General features: G+C 43.2%; 1 protein-coding gene and 1 pseudogene across 2 annotated transcripts in view; both read right to left on the bottom strand.

Moving 5' to 3' along the window:
- The window catches only part of RAD54L2 (RAD54-like 2 (S. cerevisiae)), a 99,604-nt gene that overhangs the window by 11,344 nt on the left and 64,057 nt on the right, over positions 1-24,203 (bottom strand). Inside the window, exons 4-15 of the mRNA XM_012637920.1 lie at positions 17,553-17,751; positions 16,444-16,583; positions 15,863-15,979; positions 15,310-15,536; positions 13,362-13,544; positions 13,091-13,224; positions 11,312-11,508; positions 5,912-6,254; positions 5,030-5,207; positions 3,638-3,889; positions 3,307-3,425; positions 2,068-2,186 (exon numbers count right to left, since the gene is read on the bottom strand). Of these exons, the coding sequence (XP_012493374.1) occupies positions 2,068-2,186; positions 3,307-3,425; positions 3,638-3,889; positions 5,030-5,207; positions 5,912-6,254; positions 11,312-11,508; positions 13,091-13,224; positions 13,362-13,544; positions 15,310-15,536; positions 15,863-15,979; positions 16,444-16,583; positions 17,553-17,751 (2,208 nt within the window). The remainder of the gene's footprint in view (positions 1-2,067; positions 2,187-3,306; positions 3,426-3,637; positions 3,890-5,029; positions 5,208-5,911; positions 6,255-11,311; positions 11,509-13,090; positions 13,225-13,361; positions 13,545-15,309; positions 15,537-15,862; positions 15,980-16,443; positions 16,584-17,552; positions 17,752-24,203) is intronic.
- On the bottom strand, positions 6,520-10,188 carry LOC105805107 (annotated as a pseudogene). Its single transcript, XR_001137193.1, has one exon. The product of XR_001137193.1 is annotated as a nucleolar protein 8 pseudogene (transcript).

The raw sequence follows: 24,203 nt of genomic DNA, 5'->3' as shown, positions 1-24,203 counted from the left end.
GAAGGAAAACCACAAAAAGTGGATGATGAGAGCAATGGTACACAGCAAAATCACTGGGCAAAAGTGTTTTGAAAACAAAATAAAACAAATGGAATTACTACAGTGCTCAGTTCCCACCCACTGGACATACCATGAGTCTACAGTGAGGCCCAGGCATCTATAATTTGAAAATACCCCCAGGTGATTCTCACGTGCAACACAGATTATAAACTACATTTCTCCCCATCTCAGGTCAATTCTAAGGCCAAGGTTGTGAAACTTTAGAATGCACAAGAATCACCTAGAGAACTCGAAAAACACTGGCTCAAGGTGACCTCTCTGACTCAGCCCTGTGAGTCCTGCTGAGTGCAGAAAGACTAAAGGTTTTGTGTTTTGACATAGGTGATGTTCCTCCTCCAGGAATCTGCATTTTTAACAAGTTCCTGAGGCTAAGCACTTGCTGTAAGGAAACATAAAAGAAATACATCTGGAGCAGTGCTATGGGACTCAAATGAAAGCAGGGGAGCTCAAAAGAGAAAAAAATTTTAGTTCAGAGGAGTGGGCAATATTTTGTCACCTTGGGTAAAGGGCAAAGCTAAGGGTAGGAAATACCACATGGAGAACTAAATTAATACAGCTGGGGGAAACAACAGTTTAATTGCCGGGTATTGGGGTTCTCAATTAGGACCCTAGCTTACCTTTCCAATCTGAGTTCCCACAGTTTCCAAGCAAAGTTCACCACTGACTCATTGGGCAAGCCTACATAGTAAACACAAGCTCTGGGCCAGACCTTATGCTGGGGGTCTTCTCTATACCCCCTCAACCTCTGTTTCTCTAAATCCTTCCTTTAGACCAGTGGTTCTCAATAAGGGTGATTTCTCCACCCTCACATTCTCCAGGAGACATCTGGCAATGTCAGGAGATATTTTTGGTTGTCAAAACTAGGGGATGTGGCCAGGCGAGGTGGCTCACACCTGTAATCCTAGCACTCTGGGAGGCCGAGGAGGGAGGATCGTTTGAGCTCAGAGTTCGAGACCAGCCTGACCAAGAGCGAGAGCCCATCTCTACTAAAAATAGAAAGAAATTGGTTGGACAACTAAAAATATGTAGAAAAAATTAGCCAGGCATAGTGGCACATGCCTGTAGTCCCAGCTACCCGGGAGGCTGAGACAGTAGGATTGCTTGAGCCCAGGAGTTTGAGGTTGCTATGTGCTAGGCTGACGCCACGGCAACGGAGCGAGACTGTCTCAAAAAAAAAAAAAAAAAAAAACACAAAACAAAACTAGGGGATGCTATTGCCATCTAGTGAGTAGAGATCAGAGATGCTGCTAAACATCCTACAATACACAGGACAGCCCCCTACAACAAAGAATTTTCTGGCCCAAATGTCAACAGTGCTGAGGCCAGTATTTCTCAATTTTTTTTCATTACCACACCCCGAAGGAGCCTTTTTAGACATTTTCCCCAATCCTATCATGTCTTCCACAAAATTTTAATACCACAGATATACCGTATATCTATTTATGTACTATATGTATATTTCTGACTTATACATTTAAAAAGTTAAGTTTTTTTCACACCCCTCACCCAAAAAAGCCATTTTCATCCCCTTACAGGTATTATCTCCCACACAGAGAATGCATGATCTAGGCTTGTATTCACTGTGTTCCTCTGCCTAGAGTGATATTCGGCTACACTAGCTGTGTATATTCAAATTCTCCCCATCTTTTCAAGAAGCCTTCTCCCTCCATCCTCTCCACAGTGATTCTATCCTCCTTACAACCCCAGTCAGGGCACTCACTCAGTGTTACTTTGCATTTGTCCTTGAGTTGTCACATCTCAGATGAAGACAAGGCCTACATCTTCTACTTCTCTACACTCCTTCTATCTCTCCCAAGCCCCCAGCCCCTAGGACAGTGCCTCATACATAACAGCTGGCTCTTAGTATCCCTCTGCTCTTTGGCTAACACAGACATTGCTATGCATTTGATGGAGAGTGGAGCCGGAAAAATGAAAAAGAAAGAGAAGGAAGGAAACCCTTGAACAGACCTCGTCAAATCTCCAGAAACAAAGCAGCAATAAACTCACGGAAGTAGCTGACATTTCGAACCCACTTCTGTGCTCCTTGCCCCTCCGCACCAGGCGGACAGGGCATTTCTCGTTTTTCTAGGAACTCCTCAATGAGAGCCAAGGTAGAAAGGCTTTGGCTGAAAGGGAAAACATTTGGTTCAGATGGCTCCCAGACCCAAGGGAACCTTGTTCCCAATAGTTCCACACTCTTGTGCAACCTTCTGACAGTAGGAGCTCCCACAACCTACCCGCTATAAGAGCAACAACAACTAAGGGTATTCTCCCTAGCGCATAATGGGAGCAGAGTCATCCACATACTTATTACCACCATCACACTGAAAAAATACTCTCTCTATTCTTTACTGCCTCAATTGAAAATTTCTGGGGTTTAGTTCAATGCATTGTAACAAACAGCATTCAGCATTAAAACCCAACCATATGAATATACATCAGATCTGATTATGGGTCTTACTAGAGAGACAAAATCACCTGGCTGCTTCCAAAATATGCGGAGAGCCAGTCTCCTCAGAAGTGATCCATAAAATTAGGAGAGCACTAAGCTCTTGCCAAGTTAGAATCACTGATGTCCTCTCAAAGTATGTCACATGTGGAGGCTCTCACTGAGGCTCCCGAGCTAGGCTCCCTGCCACTTGGCTCTCCTTGGGGCATAATCTGGTTAGAACAAAAAAGAGGTAATCTACTTTGTGTGTTTTCGTAGGAAGTCAGACTTTGATGAGACTCAAAAGCTTCAGCCAGAATGAGAATGTGACTCTGGAACAAATCACATCACTTATTTGGTCTTATAAAAAATAAAAAGTTGGGGAGGGACAGAAACAGATTAGACCAAGAGTCACCAGACATTTTCTGTAAAGGGCTAGAAAGCAAATATTTTAGGCTTTGTAAACCACATACATATACTCTGCATATTCTTTGTATTTTTTTTTTACAACCTTTCAAAGATGTAAAAACTATTCTTAGCTCTCAGAGTGAACAAAAACAGGCCATGGTTTGAAGGATTAGACTATTATCTCCAGTGTTAGCCTAGAGTTTTCAATTGTTCTCTGTGGAGAAATCACACTGGGCAAAGAAAGAAACTCCAAGAGAGAGAGAAAGAAAATTTAAGAAGGTCCCCACAATAAGCATTGGTTGTAGAGGCATGGAAAGAGGGCTGGTGTGGCCCTAGTTAGTCTTGCTCTGCAGGGGCAGTGTCACCCCTTACCATAAACACATAGCCTCAACTGGGAATTCTCTTCCTACCTAAACACGAGGATCTTGTCCCCAAGCTTCACACTTTCCTCAATCAGGTGGAAAAGCAGTACCATCTTGGGAGAGTTCTCTAAGACTCCAGTTTGGTAATTAGTCAGAAGGTCCTTGGCCTGCAAGAGAGAAATGAGGCAGCTTGGAGCAGGTCCAAGGCAAGATCATTAGAAATAAAATTTCTCTCCCTCCAAGGCAGTAGCTCACTGGCCTCATTCATATCCCCTGCAGAGACTTTGGCAGTGTAGTACACTCTTACTCTCTCCACAGGTAGGCCTTGCACCATCCCGTCTCAGCAGTTTATGGCTACTGAATGATCTTCTTGACTCACCCATTCATACGTGACGATGTTGTTGCCTCGCTCCTGGAAAGGGTTGAAGCCAACCCCCTGTAGGAACTTGCTATTGGTTGCCTCTCCCATTGAAGAAGCCAAGGTGCTATCCTCCCCCTTGCCTTTTGTTCCCTGTGGTGGGCAGCGGGCACTGGTCCCCGCTGAGCCAAGCTCTTCCACGTCTAGGTCCTGCTCATTGGCCAGGCTCTCCTTCTGAAGGGCTTCATACAGCACATCAGGGTGATTCCAGATCTGAGGTCCAAAGGAGAGAGGGCACAGGACAAGAATACTCCAAGAGTGTTCCAGGGAGTCTGAAAACATGCACTTACTCACACACACACCTCCCAAAGCACACACTGTTCACTACACAAGGAGCCCTTCACAGTAAAAGAGCCTGCATGTTAGCTTTCACTACCAGCTCTGATCACCACGACATATGAATGGTAGAGTTCATACCAGGAGTCATGAAAATGTATTTGGTACATAACCAAAAAGGCTGTGTCACAAGTCTTGTGTTCTTACTCAAAAAAGAGTAAGAATGTTCCGTTTTTCACTGTGTGGCTATAGTCAGCTACTGTATGAAACTATGAAACAAAACTAATATCTTCCTATAGACAAAATGTATCTGACTTACAGATAACCAATCATATGTCATTTCAGGGACTATTCCTAGCAAGAGTTGAGAACTCCCAGGAAAAGGGAGGGAAGGAGGAGAGAAGGATGCACTGCCACTAAAGCATCGTCACAGACCACAATGTCTGCTTTAGTTTCCTGGCCCTGGTCTAGGACTGTGGCTACAAAAGAAATATTTTGAAACTTCACTTGTCCCCAGACACATGCCTTCCGCTGATTTATTAAAGCAGTGGTCAATCAAGAATAATACCTAACAGGTCTGCTGAGAGCGCAGCTGGAGATACTAAGTCAAAGAACTAGGTCCCTCAATAGCAGGAAGACAGAGATTGCAACCTGATCAAATATAGAATCTAATAGAAGGTACCCTTTGTAACTTGTCTAAGCTATCTACATACTATCTATCAAAAACTCTGCCCCACAGTATTCCTCCATCATCCCCCTTTTCCAAGTGAAAAAAAGCAGTGAGAAAGAAAGTGATTTCTCAAGTTTGGTATAACAAGTTGTACAGCTGAGGGGGCCCCTTATACAACTACAAGGGGCACCAGTTACATTATACTCTATGAGTGTCACCCCTAGGAGTTGTGTAGTATACAATTAGCACATCTCTCCTTGGAGCCCCCAGTCCTCCAGGGCAGTGAACTGAGGTGGCCCCCTCTCACATTTTTCTTCCTTTATCAAGGACTCCCAGTAGGAGTAACTCCCTCAGGACCACGTTCATCTTCAGTCCCCATCTCAATCTTCCCTGAGGCCCCAATGCACCTTGCAGCACACACAGAAAGCCTTAAGAGGGTTCAGTCCCAGCCAGCCACTGCTACCACAGTCCCGAAAGCGATCCATGAACTGTGTGTACAAATCTCGCTGGATCTTGGAGAGCCGCACAAGGATCACATTTTCTTCCTTGGCAGGGAGATGAATCTTCAGCACAGTGTGGCCTCTCCTACAGAGGCAAACAGATTAGAAGTAGCAAGGTAGTATAGCCAGAAGGGGTCAGTGCAGGATAAAAACAGAACCTGCCACACTTCCTTCATGAGGATCTCAACATGCACTGTGGTCTTGCAATAATCCAGAGTGGCTGAACAACAACCAAGAAGAAACTCATCTCAAGGATGAAAACTAAAGCAAAGATGCAAAGTAACCTGTCCCAGGTCACGACCAATTGGGTGACAGAGATAAGGGGAACTCGAGGTTCTTACCCCAATTCAGGGCTGCCTCTCTGAGCTTTCTCCATACATGCCATCTTAACAAGGAAAATGAGGGGACTGCTTTACACTAGCCTAAGCTATATCTACTGAGATACTTGATGCTGATAAGGCCATACCCCTAAAACTACTTCTATTCTTTCATCCAAGTTTGCAGAATGGTAGCTCTTCTTGCTCCTCACAGCAAGTAAGATAGGCATCTCTAATAACTGTAATGATAACTTTGAGAGAAGCACTTCTAGGCCAAACTTTCAGAGAACTGAAACAGTGGCTATCCATCATCTGCTAGCTATTCACACAAAGGAAGTTTTACTACTGCTCCACTAGGAAGGGGCTCCCCTACTGTAACATCCCCTCCCCCAGCCCCCACATAATAGCCTTGCATGCCACTGCACCAGGACCCTCTGAGGATTCAGAAAACAGGGCCCTGAGGATGGCTCACCTCTGCACAAAGCCTTCCAGGAGACTGTGCAGCACATGGCTCCGGTACCGCATGAGGCGGACATCCTGAGGTGTGCTGTCAATACACTGCCCATTCAGGATAGGGCGTTCAAACATGTTGCTGAACTCCTGCCGGGTGCCAAGGAAGTCTGGGCGCACAAAGTCCACCATGCACCAGTACTCAATAAGGTTGTTCTGCAGGGGGTACCCAGTCAGCACCACTCGGCGGCGAGAGCGAATGTTCTTCAGAGCCTGTGAAGTGCTGGCCTGGCAGTTTTTGATGCGGTGTCCCTCGTCACAGATCACCACATCAGGGCCAGGGCGGCATAAGGCCTTCTCAAACTCTAGGGAGGGAAGAGGATCCGGAGTCAGAGGGTGAGAGGGCCTGCTCTTAGTCAATAATATGAGAAGTAGGGGTGCACCCTGGAGGAGACAGAAGAAATGGAGGAAGCAGGAAAGCAAGAGTCAGCCCCCATTGGCAAAAGGGAGCCAGCCATTCAAGCTCCTGCACATTTGGTGTGATGCTAACCTGGCTGTTGACTCTTGCAATAAAAATCCCTTTTCCCCCATTCCTTTCCTTATTTTATTTTATTTTTATTTATTTATTTATTTTGCTTTGATCGATTTATTAAAAAAGGCTTCATGCAATCCTTGTATCAGAAGTTGTTCATTAGTTATTGAGGATGGAGGGCAAAGAGATTATATACAAGAAGTATTCTGGGGGACTATCTTTGTGCTTCATTTTTAAAACGTTCAGTTTAATTTTTTGAAGTAATTACTGAGGAAGAAATACAGAGGAATTCCATAGAAAAAGATGGCAACCAGAATATATTCCATCAGCCGGATTTTGACTATTCCTTTACTCTGAAATTTCTTCTTTGTCAGCTAAAACTATTTTCTGGGTCAATTTCCTTACGTGAGCCTTGTTCACATTCAGGATCAACACCAATGCTGACATTTATTACTTTGGTTTCATTTTTCTTTTGGCATCTTTGTGTTTCTTCCGACAATCCATACGCAGGTTGTTTGTTCTGGCCTCCCAAGAATTCTTGCTAATGTTACCTCCCACTCCTCTCCAGAATAAGTCAGAACCATGAAGTCTTTCATCATTCTTAGAGAAAAAGAAAAATCTAGTGGTCTCTTTCTCAGGTACTGATGCTTCTTCCGGGATAGGCTTTCTGTGATCTGTTTCTTCAGTAATATCTTCTTCTTCTGAACTGCTATCTTGGAAATGAGGGTCTTCTTGCCAGGTAATCTTCCCAGGTTTCACTGTCTCAATTCTGTAGGTCTCTTCCTTTATATCTTTAGTGTCTGAACCAAAAAAGGAGAACGTGAACCTGCCGGGCTGCTCAGCCTCACTCTTCAGAGTTGCAGGGTTCTGGATTTCTTCAAGTTTCTCTCCACTACAGTCCTCATTCCACGGTGTGTCCTCTTCCTTTTCACTGGTATCTTTTGCAGTTTGGAATATTTCTTTCAAATCCGTAGCAATGTTATAATACATTTCTTTGACACCTCAGGTACTTTCTCAGCTTCTTCCCTTTTCTTCTTTCGTTTTGCTTTACTTTCTTTTGGCTGATCATCTTTTTTTCTTTCATAAGTGCCATGGTCATGCCTTGTTGGATCATAATGTATGATGTCCTTAAATTTCTTAGCAGGTACTGATCCTTTGCTTGTAGAATTTCTTAAGTTGATGTGCAAAACACTTTGCACAACATTCAGGGCTTTCTTTTCTTCTTCAGCAAGCTCTTCTTCTTCAACAGATTTCTTTTCATTTACCTCTTCCTGTTCCTCTTCACTGTCACTTTCTAGAAATCGAGAGTCCATGCGAAATCTCTCATCGGTGCCAAAGTGTGACTGTAAATCCACGAGCTTCTGTCCAGCTCTGCCCTCAAACTGAGGTTTAATTTTGAACCTACTACTGTCATCTTCAGAAGCAGATTCCTCATTATCACTGCTGTCAAACAGCTTCCTAGATGCTTTACCCACAGACTCTTTCACCAGTTCCTCTCCTGGGTGGCTCTGCTCCTGAGTGGGTATCTCCTCTGTTTCACTTTCACTGTCAGAATCAAAGATGATGTGCATTGGCTTGTCCTCTGGATGACCATCCAAATTTGCCAGAGCATTATGCACCAGCTTCTTCTGCACTTCTTTTGCTTTTTGCCTTGCCTCCAAGGCTGCCAAACGCTTCTGGTTGTCTTCAGCATGCTTATCCTTAGCACTCACATCTGAAGAGTGACTAATAGAAAGTGGGAGGTCAGTTTTGCTTTCCTGACTGTCCTTCCTGGAAGAGACCTTTGGTGATTTATTAAAAGATGCGAGGCTGTTTGAATCAGACCTTTCTTCCTCTGAAACTTTTGTCTTTGTGGTACTATGGCAACTATCTTTGTCAAAGCCTATCTTGTGAGTCTTTGCACTTAAACTTAAGGATTTCTTACCTTTTAATGGCAACAGACTAGAAATAGGATTCCTACTTCCCTTTTCTGAACTGCTGGAGGACACCACCTTGCGATCTGGACTCTCAAAAGTGGACTGTCTTTTTTGAGGCTGAATATGGTTTGGACCATTTGCCCTCTCTGCATGTTGGAATGGAGTCAGTTTATTTGATGAGCCATTAGCATGTGGGGAACCATTTTCCATGGAAATGCTACTGGGATCCTCATGTTTCAAGGAATTCTGATCTTCATTTATATTGTTAGGTGCAACATTCCCTTTCAAGGATTTTTTCATTGACTCCTTTCCATAGAGACTGCCTATTCCCTTGAAAGCCTGAAATTTTGGTTTTAAGTTGTTTTCCTTTGGTTTCTGTTTACCACAGGTGTTCTCTCCTTCTAAAAGGGAAGCCACAATTTCCTCAGAATGAATACACTGTTGTCCTCTGTGGAAGCTATCAGGAGTCTTGGGGCTCTTGGAAACTCTGTCACACTTGCAGTGGGTGGTGGATTCTAGGCTATCACTCTCAGTATCTTCATTTTGAACCTTCGGATCACTGCCAGCCAACTGTTCCAAATCAGCTAAAGTGAGATTCACGCAGAGACAGTTTTTCATGATGGCATTATACTCCTTGTCTTCTTCAGACTCAGCTAATTCTGATGTAGAACCAGCATCTTCACTGCTACTGGAGTGAGAAGGAGATTTACAATTAAGAGGTTTCACCCCATGAGTGAGGGCTGACTTTACATTGTTTTTTCTTTTTTGTACTTTAATAAAATGACCAGAAAGCTCAGAGTTTTCTCTATTTTTGCAAGAAGTTTTCTTGTATTATAGATTTTTCCATTTGTGAATACTCTGTACTGTTTTTGACCTTATCGACATTTTTTTTCATTGCAATGATTTCATCTATATCTCCTGAATCATACTCACAGTCATTTCCCATAATATCATTATCACTTACATGGCAAGAGACATTATTTTTGATATCTAAACCTGTTAAATGAAGTTTGTGAACAACTGATTTGAAGTTATCCCTTATAACTTCAAAGGGATCATCTTCAGATTCATTTATTGACGACCACGTAGTTCTCCGTAAATTTTCCTCTTTTGCAATCATCGCTTTTAATTCGTCTTCAGAATCAATATCATCATCGGACATGCTATTTTTCTTCCTGGCAATTTCCAAGCCAGATGTCTGAAAAAGTACATTATTAAATTTTTGAGTATCAGAACCAAGTTCAGGGGGTGATTTATTAGGAGTAATGGAATCACAGGTCTTTTTCGTGCAGCTTGTTGCTGTGTTAAGTATGGACTCTCCATCACCCAACTGGACCTTGGATTCATGGCTAGAGACCCAGTGGAAACTTTGTCCTTCAGCACTTTTTTCATCTTCTTAGATGGGCCACAAAAGTCAGAGAACTCTCCTCGCCATTTTTTACTCATAGGGTCATTGCCTCCTTCTATTTCCCAAGTGAGGCTGGATATAGGAATGGTATTTGGGAAATCCTCCCCTATTTTCTTTGCGTTGTGGCAGTATTTTGATGGATCGTATTCTATGATTTTACGTTTATGTTGATTCTTGAGGTAAAGAACAGGTAAGACTCTTCCAAATTTACTCACAACCCAATTCTTGTGCCCTGGCACTTCTGTCCCTGGCACAGCTTTCATATGGAAATTCACCTCTTCCATCTTTTCTAATAAGTTGTTGTTGCCTGTTGTTGATTTTTCTCTTTTTGCTTTTGCTTCTTCTCTCTCTTGGGCCAATCTGTGCAAAAAGCTTTCTTTTGCTAGCTGAATTTGTAATGTTCCACCTTTCCATTTTGTTTTGTTTAAAACAGACATACCACATCGTCTCCTGCAGCCAGCAGTGCAGCAGCCCCTAATTTGCTGTCCCAACAGGAATTTTCTTCTCTTCCTTCCTACTCGATTTCCAACCCAGCCTCCTAAGGTTCCATTACCACACTCAGTTCCTGAGGGCTCTTCATTTCGTTTCCCGTTCTCCAGTCTACCGTGATGCCTCCGTCACCTTCCCCTCAACGACCATCGAAGAGCCCAAACCAAAATCCCCTAGTTTCTACTGAAGAGGCTTATCACCATATGTTCACCGATTCCTCTATTTTATTTTTCTTTAGGCTAAGAGTAAACTGACTTGCATTCCTAGGACTTACACCAACTGGGCAGCAGAGAAAGGGACCTTACAGAGTGCTAGCCTAGGATTAAAAATGCATCGGGATGAAACCAGTGGGAATAATCCAGACACTTCAGTGGGCTCTCACCATTGCCAGTGTCTTGGCTCCATCTGAGGGCTGGCTGGTAGGAGCTAACTGAAGGACAGGGTCTTCCCACAGTTATTCTCCAGTCATTGCTAAATGGCAAATTCATCCCAGTTTTACCATAGAAGCAAACCTAGAACAAACACAATCTCATAGATGAAGAGACCTATAAAAGAGGCCTCTGAACCCTTAAAAACTTTCTTCCCCAAATGAAAAAAGATCCCTTGAAAAAGGGAGTAGAACTAGAGCTACAAGAGGAGTGGTTTTCACTAAAAGCAACTGGGATAAATTCCTTTTTATAAATTCACAAACAACACTATAGCTACTCTGTCTTTATACTGATGATTTAAGCACTTTATAAATATTTTCTTAATGCTTTCTCGGAGCATCTCTAGGAAGTGGTAAAGGGACTGGTTACTCTTCTGACTGTTCTGTGAGAGAAACAGGGACAGATGGACAAGGGAGTCTCCCAAGCCAGTGTGTGGCCTGGCCTAACCAAACTGTGCTGCTTGCAGAGAAAGCAGCATCTTCTGAAAGCCATTGGAAGTTGTCCCGCCCATCTTGGGGACCACGATTTCTGGTTCATGACAACAACTCATATCAATAATGCACTTCACACCTGACTAGGTGCTATCAGCAAACACTATGTCTTTTTTCCTGAAACACCACCAAGAGTATTCCCAGGATAGGCTGCCCACCTCTCCGAAACTCCTGCTGTCGATCTTCCTCATCGAGATCAATGATGACCGGGTGAGAGCGTTTTTTAGTTTTCTTCGGTCTACCTGTGGTGAAGGATTTCTTGAGAGTGAGGAGTCTGTACATTTCGTACCCCATCAGCAGCACCCCACCCTCTGACACCCAATCAGCCATCACTTTAGCACGAGATGCCATTGTCCTGCAAAAGCAAACAGAGAAAATTTTGTGAGAAGTGAATTATATCTCAACAAAGTTGTTTTAAAAAATGGTGAATAAAAGTAAAGCATTATTGCTCTGCTGTTCCCCATGAAGAATTCCTCACAAAGCTGTGCTGATTGGGTGTCAGAACTCTTTATTGCCAAAGATTCCACGTGGCAGCAAGCACAGGGCTGGCCAGCTGCCCAAGGACTTTCCCATCTTCCCAGACACAAATTTCACTGAGGACTGGACTGGATCATTGATGACGGTTAAACAGCAAGAAACGTAGTAACTCAATGGCACAAGGCAAGAGGAAATGACAACCCCCTTGAACATATATGCATGACTACAATTCAACATTTGAGGAAGTATTTCAAGTTATTCCCATGAAAAATACAAGGTCACAGAAGGAAGGGCAACATTCTATTGTTCACCTGCCTGGGCTCCAGTGAATAAAGAGCCATAGACAAACAATAAAGGGGCAAGAGCACCGGGAACAGATGACCCTCAGCACAATCACTCTACTTCCAAATGCCTCGGCTCTCACTGTATTTCTTTAGCTGCATGTGGACTAACAGTCCTAAAGTCTAAGAAAGCAGAACAGGTGATCAACCACCTGTAGGGTCACTCATAGTCTCCTCATTCTGATATGTGTGACCAAACATCACAAAAGGCAGTCTATAAAAAATACAGTAAAGCCTATCTTCTCAATCATCCATGCCAATGAGAGAAAAGGGTAGCATATAAAGCTGGCTTGGATCAAGAAATAGCTTTAGATTTTTGGAAATCAGGTTGACTTGATGGCATGGAAATATAAATAATTTTATTTAAATGTAGAACAAAAAAAAGGCTGGGACCTTTCAAACCTTTGTACCATTAAAGGTCAACTGTAGTCCACACATGGTGGCTCATGCCTGTAATCCTTGCACATTGGAAAGCTGAGATGGGAGGATTACTTGAGGCCAGGAGTTTGAGACCAGCCTGAGCAAGAACAAGACCCCGTCTCTACAAAAAATAGAAAAATTAGCCAGGCGTAGTGGTGCACATTCCTAGTCCCAGCTACTCAGGAGTTCAAGGCAGGAGGATCTCTTGAGCCCAGGAATTTAAGGTTGCAGCAAGCTATGATGATACCACTTGCACTCTAGCCCAGGTGACAGACCAAGACCCTGTCTCAAAAAAAAAAAAAAAAAGTCAACTGTAGAGCAGTGCTTAAAAGAAGAGACTGATGATTAGGTTTCTAAGAAAAGTGAAACGTAAAAGTTAGAAGACGGAAAGTTCCATTCTATCATGTTGAATTTTACTGCTATATGTATGGGAAAATGTGACCATGCCTGCAAATTTTTCCAGACATAAAAGTATCCTAAAGCTGAACACCAGAAACTTTCCTAACTACTTAACTCTGGCTTTCCTGAAAAGCTAGGTAGAGAAAAAAATAAGTAGCAAGAACAGAGGGAGGAGTATATAAAGAAACCAAAAGGAATCTGGGAGGACAGGCTATATACTCAGATAGACTGCCTTGACATCTGGATCCTGGGCAGAAGTCTAAAGGCAAACGGGCAGAGAGTAAAGAGCAGGCCACCTACTTGTGTTCATCATTCAAGATGTGAACTTTAAAGAACCGAGGCTGGACTTCTTCAGGCTTGTTGTCAGCTGGAAGGGCTTCAGGAGCTGGAAGCCACATGTTGAACTCTGCCAGCCAATTCTGAAGAGTATTAACCTATCAGAAAACCAAGTCCAAAAAGAGAGTTTTAAGAAGCAAGCTTAGAGCTGAGCTCTTCAAGCTTTTTAGTGCCCAGGTATTAGCTCGAAGCCTTCAGAGGGGTGACTAAGTGGAGCCTTCCCAAAAACTCTTACCGGCACGATAGCAAGGACTGTTTTGGCTGGCGTATGGCGGAAGAGGACGTCGATGAAGGAGATCACTTGCAAAGTTTTCCCCAGACCCATGCTGTGGGCCAGGATACAGCCAAAGCCACTACTGGTCTTAAACCTCTCCAGAGACTCCACTAGGTTATCATACAGGAACCGGATTCCACCAATCTAACGAGGGACAAACAAAAGCAAATGTCAGAGGGGCTGGCAAGGAACAGGGCTCTAGTTTTATTTACTTTGGGATTAGTAAGAATTAAGTAAATGAGCAAGCATTATAACAGATAGCTGGTGTGAATGGTCGTTGAAGTTTTCCTGTATCCTGACTAGTCTACTGGCTGGTCTAGTCTTCGTGGAGAAAACAGAAAAGCATTCACCTGGTACAGTGCAATGTCCCATCTGATGCAAGAATCTGTAGTAAATTCCTGACAGGGTCTTTCATTCAGCCTGGCTGCCCTTTGGCCATGGGGAGCTCACCTGCTCAAGGCAGCCCATTCCATAAGGAGAAGCTCTTGTTGTTAAGAGCTCTTAAGTTGCGCTATTTGCAATAGCCAACCTATGGAATCAACCTAAGTGTCTGTCAATGGATGAATGGATAATGAAAATGTGGCATATATACACAACGGAATATTATTCGGCCATAAAAAAAAAGAATGAAATCCTGTCATCTGCAATAACTGGAGGGAACTGGAGGTCACTACATTAAGTGAAACAAGCCAGGCACAGAAAGACAAATATCACAAGTTCTCACTCATATGTGAGAGCTAAAAAAGCAGATCTTGTGGAGATAGAGAGTAGAATGGTAGTTACCAGAGGCTAGGAACAGAGGGATGGGGAATGAAAAGAAGATAGTTAATGGGTACAAAAATACAGTTAGGGCTGGGCACGGCGGCTCACACCTGTAATCCTAGCACTCTGGGAGGCTGAGGCGGGAAGATCGCTTGAGGTCAGGAGTTCAAGACCAGCCTGAACAAGAGTGAGACCCCGTCTCTACTAAAAATAGAAAGAAATTATCTGGACAACTAAAAATATATATAGAAAAAATTAGCCGGGCATGGTGGCGCATGCCTATAGTCCCAGCTACTTGGGAGGCTTAGGCAGTAGGATTGCTTAAGCCCAGGAGTCTGAGGTTGCTGTGAGCTAGGCTGATGCCATGGCACTCTAGCCTGGGCAACAGAGCGAGACTCTGTCTCAAAAAAAAAGAACAAACAGTTAGATAGAAGAAATAAGTTCTAGTATTTATATAGTATAGTAGGGAAATTATGGTTAACAATTTATTGTATATTTCAAAATAGCTAGAAGAACTGTAACATTTCCAAAACAAAGAAAAGATAAATGTTATAGGTGACAGATAACCCAATTATCCTGATTTGATCATTATACACTGTATACATGTATCAAAATATCACATGTTCCCCCAAAATATGTATAACTATGATATATCAATTAAAAAAAAAGACTCTGTAGGCTGAGTCAACCTCTGTCTTCATGGAACTTTCACTCACTGGTCCTGGTTCCAGACACTCTGAATCAACACAAACTACTCTGCTCCCTCCTATTAAAAAGTTCCTCTGACTTCTAACTTCCACATCTCTCCTGGTACCACTAACAAATAAAGACACCTTCCTAATCAAAGCACTGCTCTCCAGAGAGTATCTCAATTAGTCTTGCTGATCCTACAGAACACTCAAAATTATTAGGCCAAGAGATCCAGTGCTTCCCACATGGTAGGGCAATCTGAGGCCTGTCTCTTCCCATTCCCTGTCTCTTCCTACTCATCAGGAATCCTGCTCGAAGGATCAGGCCTTTCCAAGCTGATCTTGGTACCAAACAAGTACTTACTTCACAGATTGTGATGCTAATAACTACCAGCAGGCAATGTCCACAGCAAGGAAAACAGAAAGGAAAAAGAGAGGAGAGTCTAGATTTGCCGTACCTGATGAGGTTTCACAGCCCGTGCCAACTGTGGGGCCAGGAAGACGTTCTCCTCCTCTGGAGGGTGGTTCAGGTTGACAAGCACCCGCCCAAGAGCATCACGCTGGTTTAAGACATCATTTACATGAGTGCCACCCTTCTCTTCTTCCTCATCCTCCTCACTGACAGACTCACTGCTGTCCACAATGTGCAGAGTGTCCTCCTCTCCAGAGCTCAGTTCAATCACCTCTGAGACACCAAAAAAAAACAAAACAAAAACAAAAACCCAGGGAGCGGAGATAATTTATTGCCCATTGTCAGAGCAGAAAAACATAGAAACTTAAAGTTAGAACTTGTCATCACTTCAAAAAATTTTGATTTTTCTTATTTTTGTCTTCCAATGTCCATTTAAGACAAGGTTAAACTTACATTTACCAAGGAGACTCAGGGAAATTTGTGAAAGCCAGGCCCCAAACTGAATAAGGAAGAACTGAATTCTTTTCAAAGGTACAGCCAATCTCTTAGGATAAATACTGGATCAGGAGAAAGGGGAGGTACCTCTGGCTCGATCTTACCATCTTGACTGCTTTTCTCATCCTCACTGCCACTGCTACTATCCAAACAAATGACTTCCTGGGTCAAGACCCGAGGAGGCAGTTGGGGACCATCACTTGCTCTTAAGACAATTTCCTCTAGGAAAAGAAAGATGGAAGGGAATGTCAAGACCACATTTAGCTCTAACATACTCCCCAAAATGATTCACCATCCCTTTTCCTTTACTGTTCTCATGAGGAATATCCACTGAGAAGACAATTAGAGAACATCTCAAAAACTTCAGCCCTCTTGCCAAATTCCCTTTCTCTACTGGGTTTTACTTCCTGCTATCCACCTGATCACTAGAAAAGGTCCTAATCCCTCAGAATGTTAAGATCCAAAGCCATGAGAAAAGGTCTAAATTAATTCGAAGAGTACATTTTTATCCATCTTAACTTTTTAAATGAGTTTCTACTGCTTGTGTGCTCTCAAGAAGCTAAATGACTTTAAAGAATTCCTGAGAGGCCACAATCTTATTCCAGATCTGTCTTTGACCACTGTGCATGCCTAGGGCCTCTTCTCCCTGAAGCATGGAGCCTTCCCTAACACCTTTACTGCTTACCTGGGAGGAACTCCAGGGGAAGGGTGGCGATGGGGGCTGCATAATCTTTCCTCTGCTGCTCTAGGCGCTTCCTTCTTTCCAATTCTTCCTGCTGTGCTGCTTTGGTAACTGGCTCCAATTGATCTTCCCGGAGTAGTTTTCTAAACATTAAAACAAGAGAGAGCATTTGGGTTCTCTTAAGATTTGGGCAATGTAATGGCAAGCTAAAGAGAGAAATCACCATTGCTGATCTCAGAGAACTGAGGTGAGAGGAGGAGAAGCCACATCAGCCCCACTACACCTACGTGGTGTTTAAAAAAAAAAATAGGATATCAAACTTAGATTGTTCTGGGCTAACGTACTTTCCATATTATTTAACTTCCTGATAGATGCCCCCACCAGTTCAGCTTTGCATATAACAGATCATGAGTAAAACAGAATAATACTCAAAAAGCTGAAAAGCATATCAAAAACAGAGTTGTCACATGGAAAAGAAACTAGGAGTATAGGGATTCTACATCCTTATTCCCAAACTTAAAGCAACACTTTCAAGTTGTCATGGTTAAAAAAACAAAAAACAAAAAAACAGTGGGAGCAGGCAAAGAAAAAGATATCATTTACCTCCTCCTTTCAAAGGTACAAGTTGTCATTTGATAGAATGAATGGCTGGATAACTTTGGATAGATTTGAATAGTTGAGGAAGTTCACATTTGCTCATCTTTTGGCTCAAGGAAGAAGCCCTATTTTGGGCCAGTCCCCCACCATCTGAAGTTGAGTTCTAAGAAGATGAGATCTCAACTTTTCAAAATCTCCTCATTTTGAGACACAAGCAAAAATAAAAGAAGAAACAAAGTCCAATTCAGAGCACCCTATCATCCTTGGGCTGCCACCCAGGACCTCCAGAGAGTGGGATACTCCCCAGAGGTGGTCAAGGCCCTTCTGCATCCTCTGACAGCCCAGGCCCAGTAGTCCTGAGCTGCAGCTTCGCTATTAATGGGGGTACACAGCTGGCACTTTTCTCCTTTGGAGAGATGATTCTCTTGCCCAAACCAGTCCTGCTACTAACAGCCTTACGATGAAGATAATATCTCTATTTCTTCCCCTCTCCTCTCATTCAGAACACAGCTCACCGTATGTTTCTCCTCATGTGGGAGGGCTTCTGAGCTCTCTTCTTTTTGGGGTCTTCGGAGGCTAGGCTCTTGCCTTGGCGCCTAAGCTGTTCTGATGGCTCAGACTGAGATGAGGTAGTTGAAGTGCACCGTGGTGGCCGCTGCCCATCTTCCCCCAGCTGGGCATGCTCTGTGCCACACATGCTTTCCAGGGATGGGTCTGAAAAAACAAAGGGAAAGAGGATAATTTCAGGGGTGGAGGCGGGGGATGGGGAGATGGGTTTTGATGCCAGACATACCCGCGTTCAAATCTCAACTCAGCAACTTATTAGCTGATAACCTAAGGCAAATTACTTATATCTCTTTGAATTTCAGTGGATGTATCTATATAATGAGGGTAGTAATGTCCACACTTCAGAGCTGCTGTTAGGACTAAATAGTATGCATGCCTAGAACTAAGCCTGGCCCAGAATAGGCCCAGTACAAATGACAGCCATCACTCTTACTATAGGTTAGCACTATAATCAGAGTGAGGAAGCTTCATAGCCTAGAATGCTCAGAAAGGGACACAGTCTGAGTTGCTAGGTTCCAAACACAGCTCATACTCAGCTATGTGACTCTAAGCAAGTCCCTTCACCTCTTGTTTGCCAACAGGGAGACTACTTCTCTTTTGAATGTCTTAAAGCACTCACATGGCTGTCTAAAGGTAGGGAGTTATCTCAATTGATTGTCCATAGTCAGTTACAGACCTAACTCCTTGTTCTACTCTTTCACCCCTTCTTACTACAACACTTGACTAATCTTTAAAAAGGAAAAAAAAAAAAGGCATCCACATTCAACTTGCAAACCATCTAATGAGGGCTTATAATATGACGAGCACTGTCCTAGATGCTTCAAGGGATATTTGTAAGACTCCTTCCCTTCAAGGAGTTTGTGTTCTATTTAGGGAGATAGAGCATGTACAAATATAGACAAAACATGGCAAGGTGTGCTAAATATCATAGAAGGGGCAGGTCAACAGACTTAAAGAACTTAAAGGTTTAAGACATCATTTTTGCAGCCATAAGTAATTAACTAAACCAAGAATAACCATGGTAGGGTCACAGGAATACAAAAGACACTACTATGTGTGACAACCACACAGGAATTATATGGAAGGTTAAATGCAAGTGAGGCCTTCAAAGATAAGCAGAATGTCTAAAGGTAAAACTAGAGACAAGGGGGACAACAGAAGAGATTCCTGGCAGAGGGAATGTCATTTGTGGCATCAAACAGCAGCAAGGACCGGGGTTTGAGTGGGAGGGTCCATATGCACATCCCTCTCCTGAGCCTACCGAGTAGCATTCTGTTCACTGGGTGGGCAGGCCTTGAGAGCCACACAGCCTGTATAAGCTTGTCCCCAAATCCGTCAGGTCTCCCAGATACAGGCACTACACAACCAAAAGGTCTTTGCCAAAGGTAAGAAGAATTCAAAACTAGAAACTAAATGTTGGAACTGAGGTGCTCTAGGCAACGCCATTTGGCTCTCAGGCAGGAAGGACTCATCTGATTGGGGTTTTTTGGTGGCTTTTTGTTTGTTTGCTTTTAACTAAACTATAGACTTGATTTGGATTTCATCAGTTTTCCACTAATATTCTTTTTCTATTATAGGATCCCATCCAGGATACCACGTTGCATTTAACTGTTATGTCTCCTTAGTCTCCCCTAAACCATGGTAGTTTCTTGGTCTATTCTCATCTCTCAGGACTTTGACACTTTTTTCGAAAGTCAAGAAACACCTGACCCAGGTCAAGCATGTTACAGACTGTCTCCCATTTGGGTTTGTGTGATGTTTTCTCACAATTAGATTGAGATTATGGTTTTAGGGGAAGACTACCATAGAGGTGAAGTGTCTTTTCACATCACATCTTACCAGGAGTGCATGGTATCAACATGACTTACACACCCTGATCACTTGGTTAAAGTGGTATCTATCAAGTTTCTCCACTGTAAAATTACTATTTTTCCCTTTCCATATTTTATTCATTAGAAGCAAATCACTAAGCCCAGCCCATATTCGTGGGGAAGAGAATTAAGCTCCATTTCCTGGAAGGCAGAGTATCAAAGAATTTCTGGACATAGGTTAAAACCACAAAAAACAAATATTTGCAGGGAGAAACTTTGAGGCTATACAAATATCCTTTTTTCTTTTTGGCAAAACCATCCATTTTTCTGGGAGAAATAGTCTTTCTTAAAAGTTTCACCCACAATTTTAATGTTCATCAGTGGATCTTACCTGGAACAATTATTACTGTGGCATTTTAATGGTATTTTTCTATTTTCATCTTTCCTTCTACATCTATTATTCGAAATTTTTCTGTGAGGGATATTTGTCCCATTTATTTATTCAACAATTTTTTAATATCAATATGGACTCAAGTATCTATATTGATATTAAATTCAACCCTAGAGGGCTCCAGTGCAGTGGCTTATTCCTGTAATCCCAGCACTTCGAGAGGTCGAGGTGGGAGGCTTGCTTGAGGCCAGGAGTTCAAGATCAGCCTGAGCAAGAACAAGACCCTATCTCTACAAAAAATAGAATTAGCTGGGCATGGTGGTGTGCACCTGTGGTCCCAACTACTCTGGAGACTGAGGCAGGAGGATTGATTGAGCCCAGGAGTTTGAGGTTGCAGTGAGCTATGATGACACCACTTGCACTCTGGCCCAGGCAACAGAGCCAGACTTTGTCTCCAAAAACCCCAGAAGGCTTTGATAAAGACAGGTAGGGTTATCATTAAGTGTTTTGTTTTTTTTTTTTTGAGACAGAGTCTCACTCTGTTGCCCTGGCTAGAGTGAGTGCCGTGGCGTTAGCCTAGCTCACAGCAACCTCAAACTCCTGGGCTCAAGCGATCCTTCTGCCTTAGCCTCCCAAGTAGCTGGGACTACAGGCGTGCGCCACCATGCCCGGCTAATTTTTTCTATGTATTTTTAGTTGTCTGATTAATTTCTTTCTATTTTTAGTAGAGACAGGGTCTCACTCTTGCTCAGGCTGGTTTCGAACTCCTGAGCTCAAACAATCCACCCGCCTCGGCCTCCCAGAGTGCTAGGATTACAGGCATAAGCCACCGCGCCCGGCCTATCATTAAGTCTTGATGAGTGAACCGGTAAGCTGATGTTCCTAAATTGAAAGAAAGATGTTCCATAAATCATCATCCTATGCACTGAGCCACCACTAACAAATAACAAATGGGCTGTCTCACCAGTCAGTGGCTGAATCAAAGAATCAGGAGTATCTGAGACATTCTGTTACTGCTCATCTTCTGTAGCTCAGTATAGCCTCTTCCTCACCATATTACCATTCCAGATTCCTTATGATCCCTCTCATATTGATGCCACATTCTAGAACAGCATAGAGTTGGAAACTAACGTTTCCTAAGAGATAACAGGGTGTAGGGGTGTCAGTGTGGACACCAGAGCCAGCCTGCTGGGGTGTGAACTCTAGCTGTGCCTCTTATTATACCCTTCTGATCATCAGTTATAAAAAGCGAACAACTATAGTAACTTCAAAGAGTTGTGGTGATAACTATATGAGGCAGCCTAAATAAAGAACTAAAACAATGCCTGGCATATAGTAAACACTATATATAAAACAGTTGCCTCTTTTTCTATGACTTCTACTATTCAAGGTACAAAGTATGGTTTTAGTTTTTTGTAACTGCTCTTTCCTCTCCTATAATAACTCAACTAGGTGAGTTTTGCTCCCTTCCTTCTAAATATGAGACATTTAATCCCTAAAAATTTAAAAGACCTGCCTATGAGCATGAGCTTTGCAGTCAAACGGTCCTGGCTCTGAATCCTGTAGTCTTTGGTTCGTCAACCCAACTTCTCTGAGCCACAGTTCTCACATCTGTAAAATAGGGATTCAATAGCTCTCTCATGGAAAGTATTATTCCTCAAACACTGGTCTGCCTAACTCCATGGAACTCCATACTCCCAACCACAATGAGTGGTCTAGGAGAACACAAAGCTCTGGGGCCTTGGTCAGCCATGCTGGGTGGCAATATTTATTTGAGAGGAGAACCCAAACCTCAATTATATATCCTCATCAAAGATCAGAAATTACAAAGCAGGCTGGGCGGGGTGGCTCACGCCTGTAATCCTAGCACTCTGGGAGGCCGAGGCGGGAGGACTGCTTGAGCTCAGGAGTTTGAAACCAGCCTGAGCAAGAGCGAGACTCCGTCTCTACTATAAACAGAAAGAAATTAGTCAAATAACTAAAAATAGAAAAAATTAGCCAGGCATGGTGGCACGTGCCTGTAGTCGCAGCTACCTGGGAGGCTGAGACAGGAGGATCGCTTAAGCCCAGGAGTTTGAGGTTGCTGTGAGTTAGGCTGACGCCACGGCACTCTAGCCCAGGCAAGAGAGTGAGACTCTGTCTCAAAAAAAAAAAAGAAAAAAGAAAAAAAAGAAATTACAAAGCAAAGAGGGAAGCAGAAATGACATGTGCAAACTTCATTTTGTTGTCAGAAAATGACTGTTTCTTACACACATACACCATGAGGTTATAGACTACACTTTCATTTTAAACCTCTCCACATGAGACTATCACAAACTAGCCACTGTTGCCTCTCCTGTTCCCTGCTTTCAGTTTAACCAAACACTCATTTGAGCATCTATTACATATCAGGCCCTATGCCAAGGCACAGTGGAATGGACCACATGGGAAACACATACACAAGAACAACACCACTTAGGGGAAAGACACCTAAACCAGCCTTACCTTGGGCTGGGCATAGAGGTGCTTCCTTGAGAAAAATGAGACCTGGGTTTGGTCTAACAGAACGGGGAGGCACCAGCTAACAAAGGAGGAAAGAAAGAATATTCCAGGTGGATACAGGAACATAGCCAAAAGGCACGGAGCCTTAAACAAGACAGAATGGTTAGGAAAATACATGTAGTTCAATATTGGCTAAAATGAAGTAAGCAAAGCAGCAGCAGCTTACCAACCCAACAACCACTTCCCTATCTCTTTCCAAGAGCTCCTTGTCCAAGCAGACTTAGGTGAGGATCTAAGATCCTTCTGTGGATGGTGGTATAGAAGTCAACCCCTGTCCCGAGGAAGACTATCCCAAGGCCTCTTCTTCCTAGCATTCTACTTTCCACTGTCCTAGTGTTTGGGTGGAGAGGGGAGGCTAATGCAGTTATTGTAAAAGTGGGGGGACGGATGCGTATACACAACCACTCACATGTGGATGGCCCAGGGTGGTTCACTCTCCTACAGCAGCACTGGCAGCACCTTCCTTGGTCCTCACACTGAAGGGCCACTGAAGGTTTCAGGTAGACAGCCTTTGCTTGAAAAGCAAAGGGGAAATGGCCAAGGAAAGCATCAGACAACAAATGCTCATGATGGGACACTGCAATACCATTAATATGAGCAAGAGGTTAAAACATCACACTCTCTTCTCCATTGCCACTGGATTCCCAGTAGGCCTTTTACAAAGGCCTCCCAAAGAAAGCAGAGCCCAAGGTAGCAAGAAGTATTAGGAATGCACTGTGAGCCTTGGCTCACGAACATATTCTATCTGCTGAGGAAATGAGGTACCATTGCTTGTGTGTCCAGCCAGACATGAGAGGAAAAAAGAAGCTTCAAAGTAGAGCTCCAAATCTAACTAGCTGCCCCCATCCACATCCCCCATCCCTCCAAAGAGCTAATACTTCCAAAGCATTTTCTTCTTGTGTGTGTGTGTGTGTGTGTGTGTGTGTGTGTGTGTGTGGTGATGGGTGGTGGAGTTGAGTGATTTCTCAGTTGTCTTACTGTTTTCTTCATTTCATAGCATTTTGATATAATACTGCTGTCACCTTCCACCTAACTTGCAGCCCTGAATGCTTCCCTCCTAAAAGGGGAGGCCATCAAATTCCTCCTCCTAAACACCTGGCTGGACAGCAAACTCCAAAAGGGGATATCCAGTGCTAAATGATCACTTAGCATTGCATGAACACCAACACTGCAGCTTGGCCTACATACCAACTACACTTGGGAGCTGGGATGGCACACTTCAACTTAGTGTTTTGCTGGGCCCTCTGGCCTGGTTCTAATAATGACCTTTGATGCTCTCCTGGTCTGTTTTGTATTGTTTTGTTTCTATTTCACAAGCAAATTTATTGAGCAACCACTTGAAGGAACAGTTGGAGGCAAGGCTAGAGTGTAGGCAGATAGGACAGAATCAGAGTATAGAGGGCAGGTCTTGAATATCAGCCCAAGGGGCTTGAAATTGCTTTGTTGGGCAGTGGGAATTTTTTGGCCAACTTTTGTATTTCCTTGTTCTGGCTTCTGCCTCACAGACTGGGCTGGCTCCTGGGAGTAGAAAGAACAGAACCTGCTGACCTTTCAATATCACAGACCAGCTTCACTATCAAACATTCATTCCAAGTTATGAATCCTGGCTGTGAACTCTTATCTGGCATGGGTTGAATGTGGCCAAGTACAGTAGCAAGTTAAAAACAATCAGACACAGTACACATAATTCTCATGCACATTTACTTCAGACATAGTTTTCCCCATGTCCTTTATACAGATGATACAGGTCTAAGCCAGCTCCTTAACACCCAGCATTCTTTGAATGAATCCTCAGCTTCTAGGTTCAACAATTGCCTTTTGCTTGTTAAAGGGCTTTAGTTTGTAGATGTGCTAAT

Source organism: Propithecus coquereli, unplaced genomic scaffold (assembly GCF_000956105.1).
Source record: "Propithecus coquereli isolate 6110/MARCELLA unplaced genomic scaffold, Pcoq_1.0 Scaffold1, whole genome shotgun sequence".
Classification (NCBI taxonomy): Eukaryota; Metazoa; Chordata; class Mammalia; order Primates; family Indriidae; genus Propithecus; species Propithecus coquereli.
This window is presented reverse-complemented; position numbering and strand designations above follow the sequence as displayed.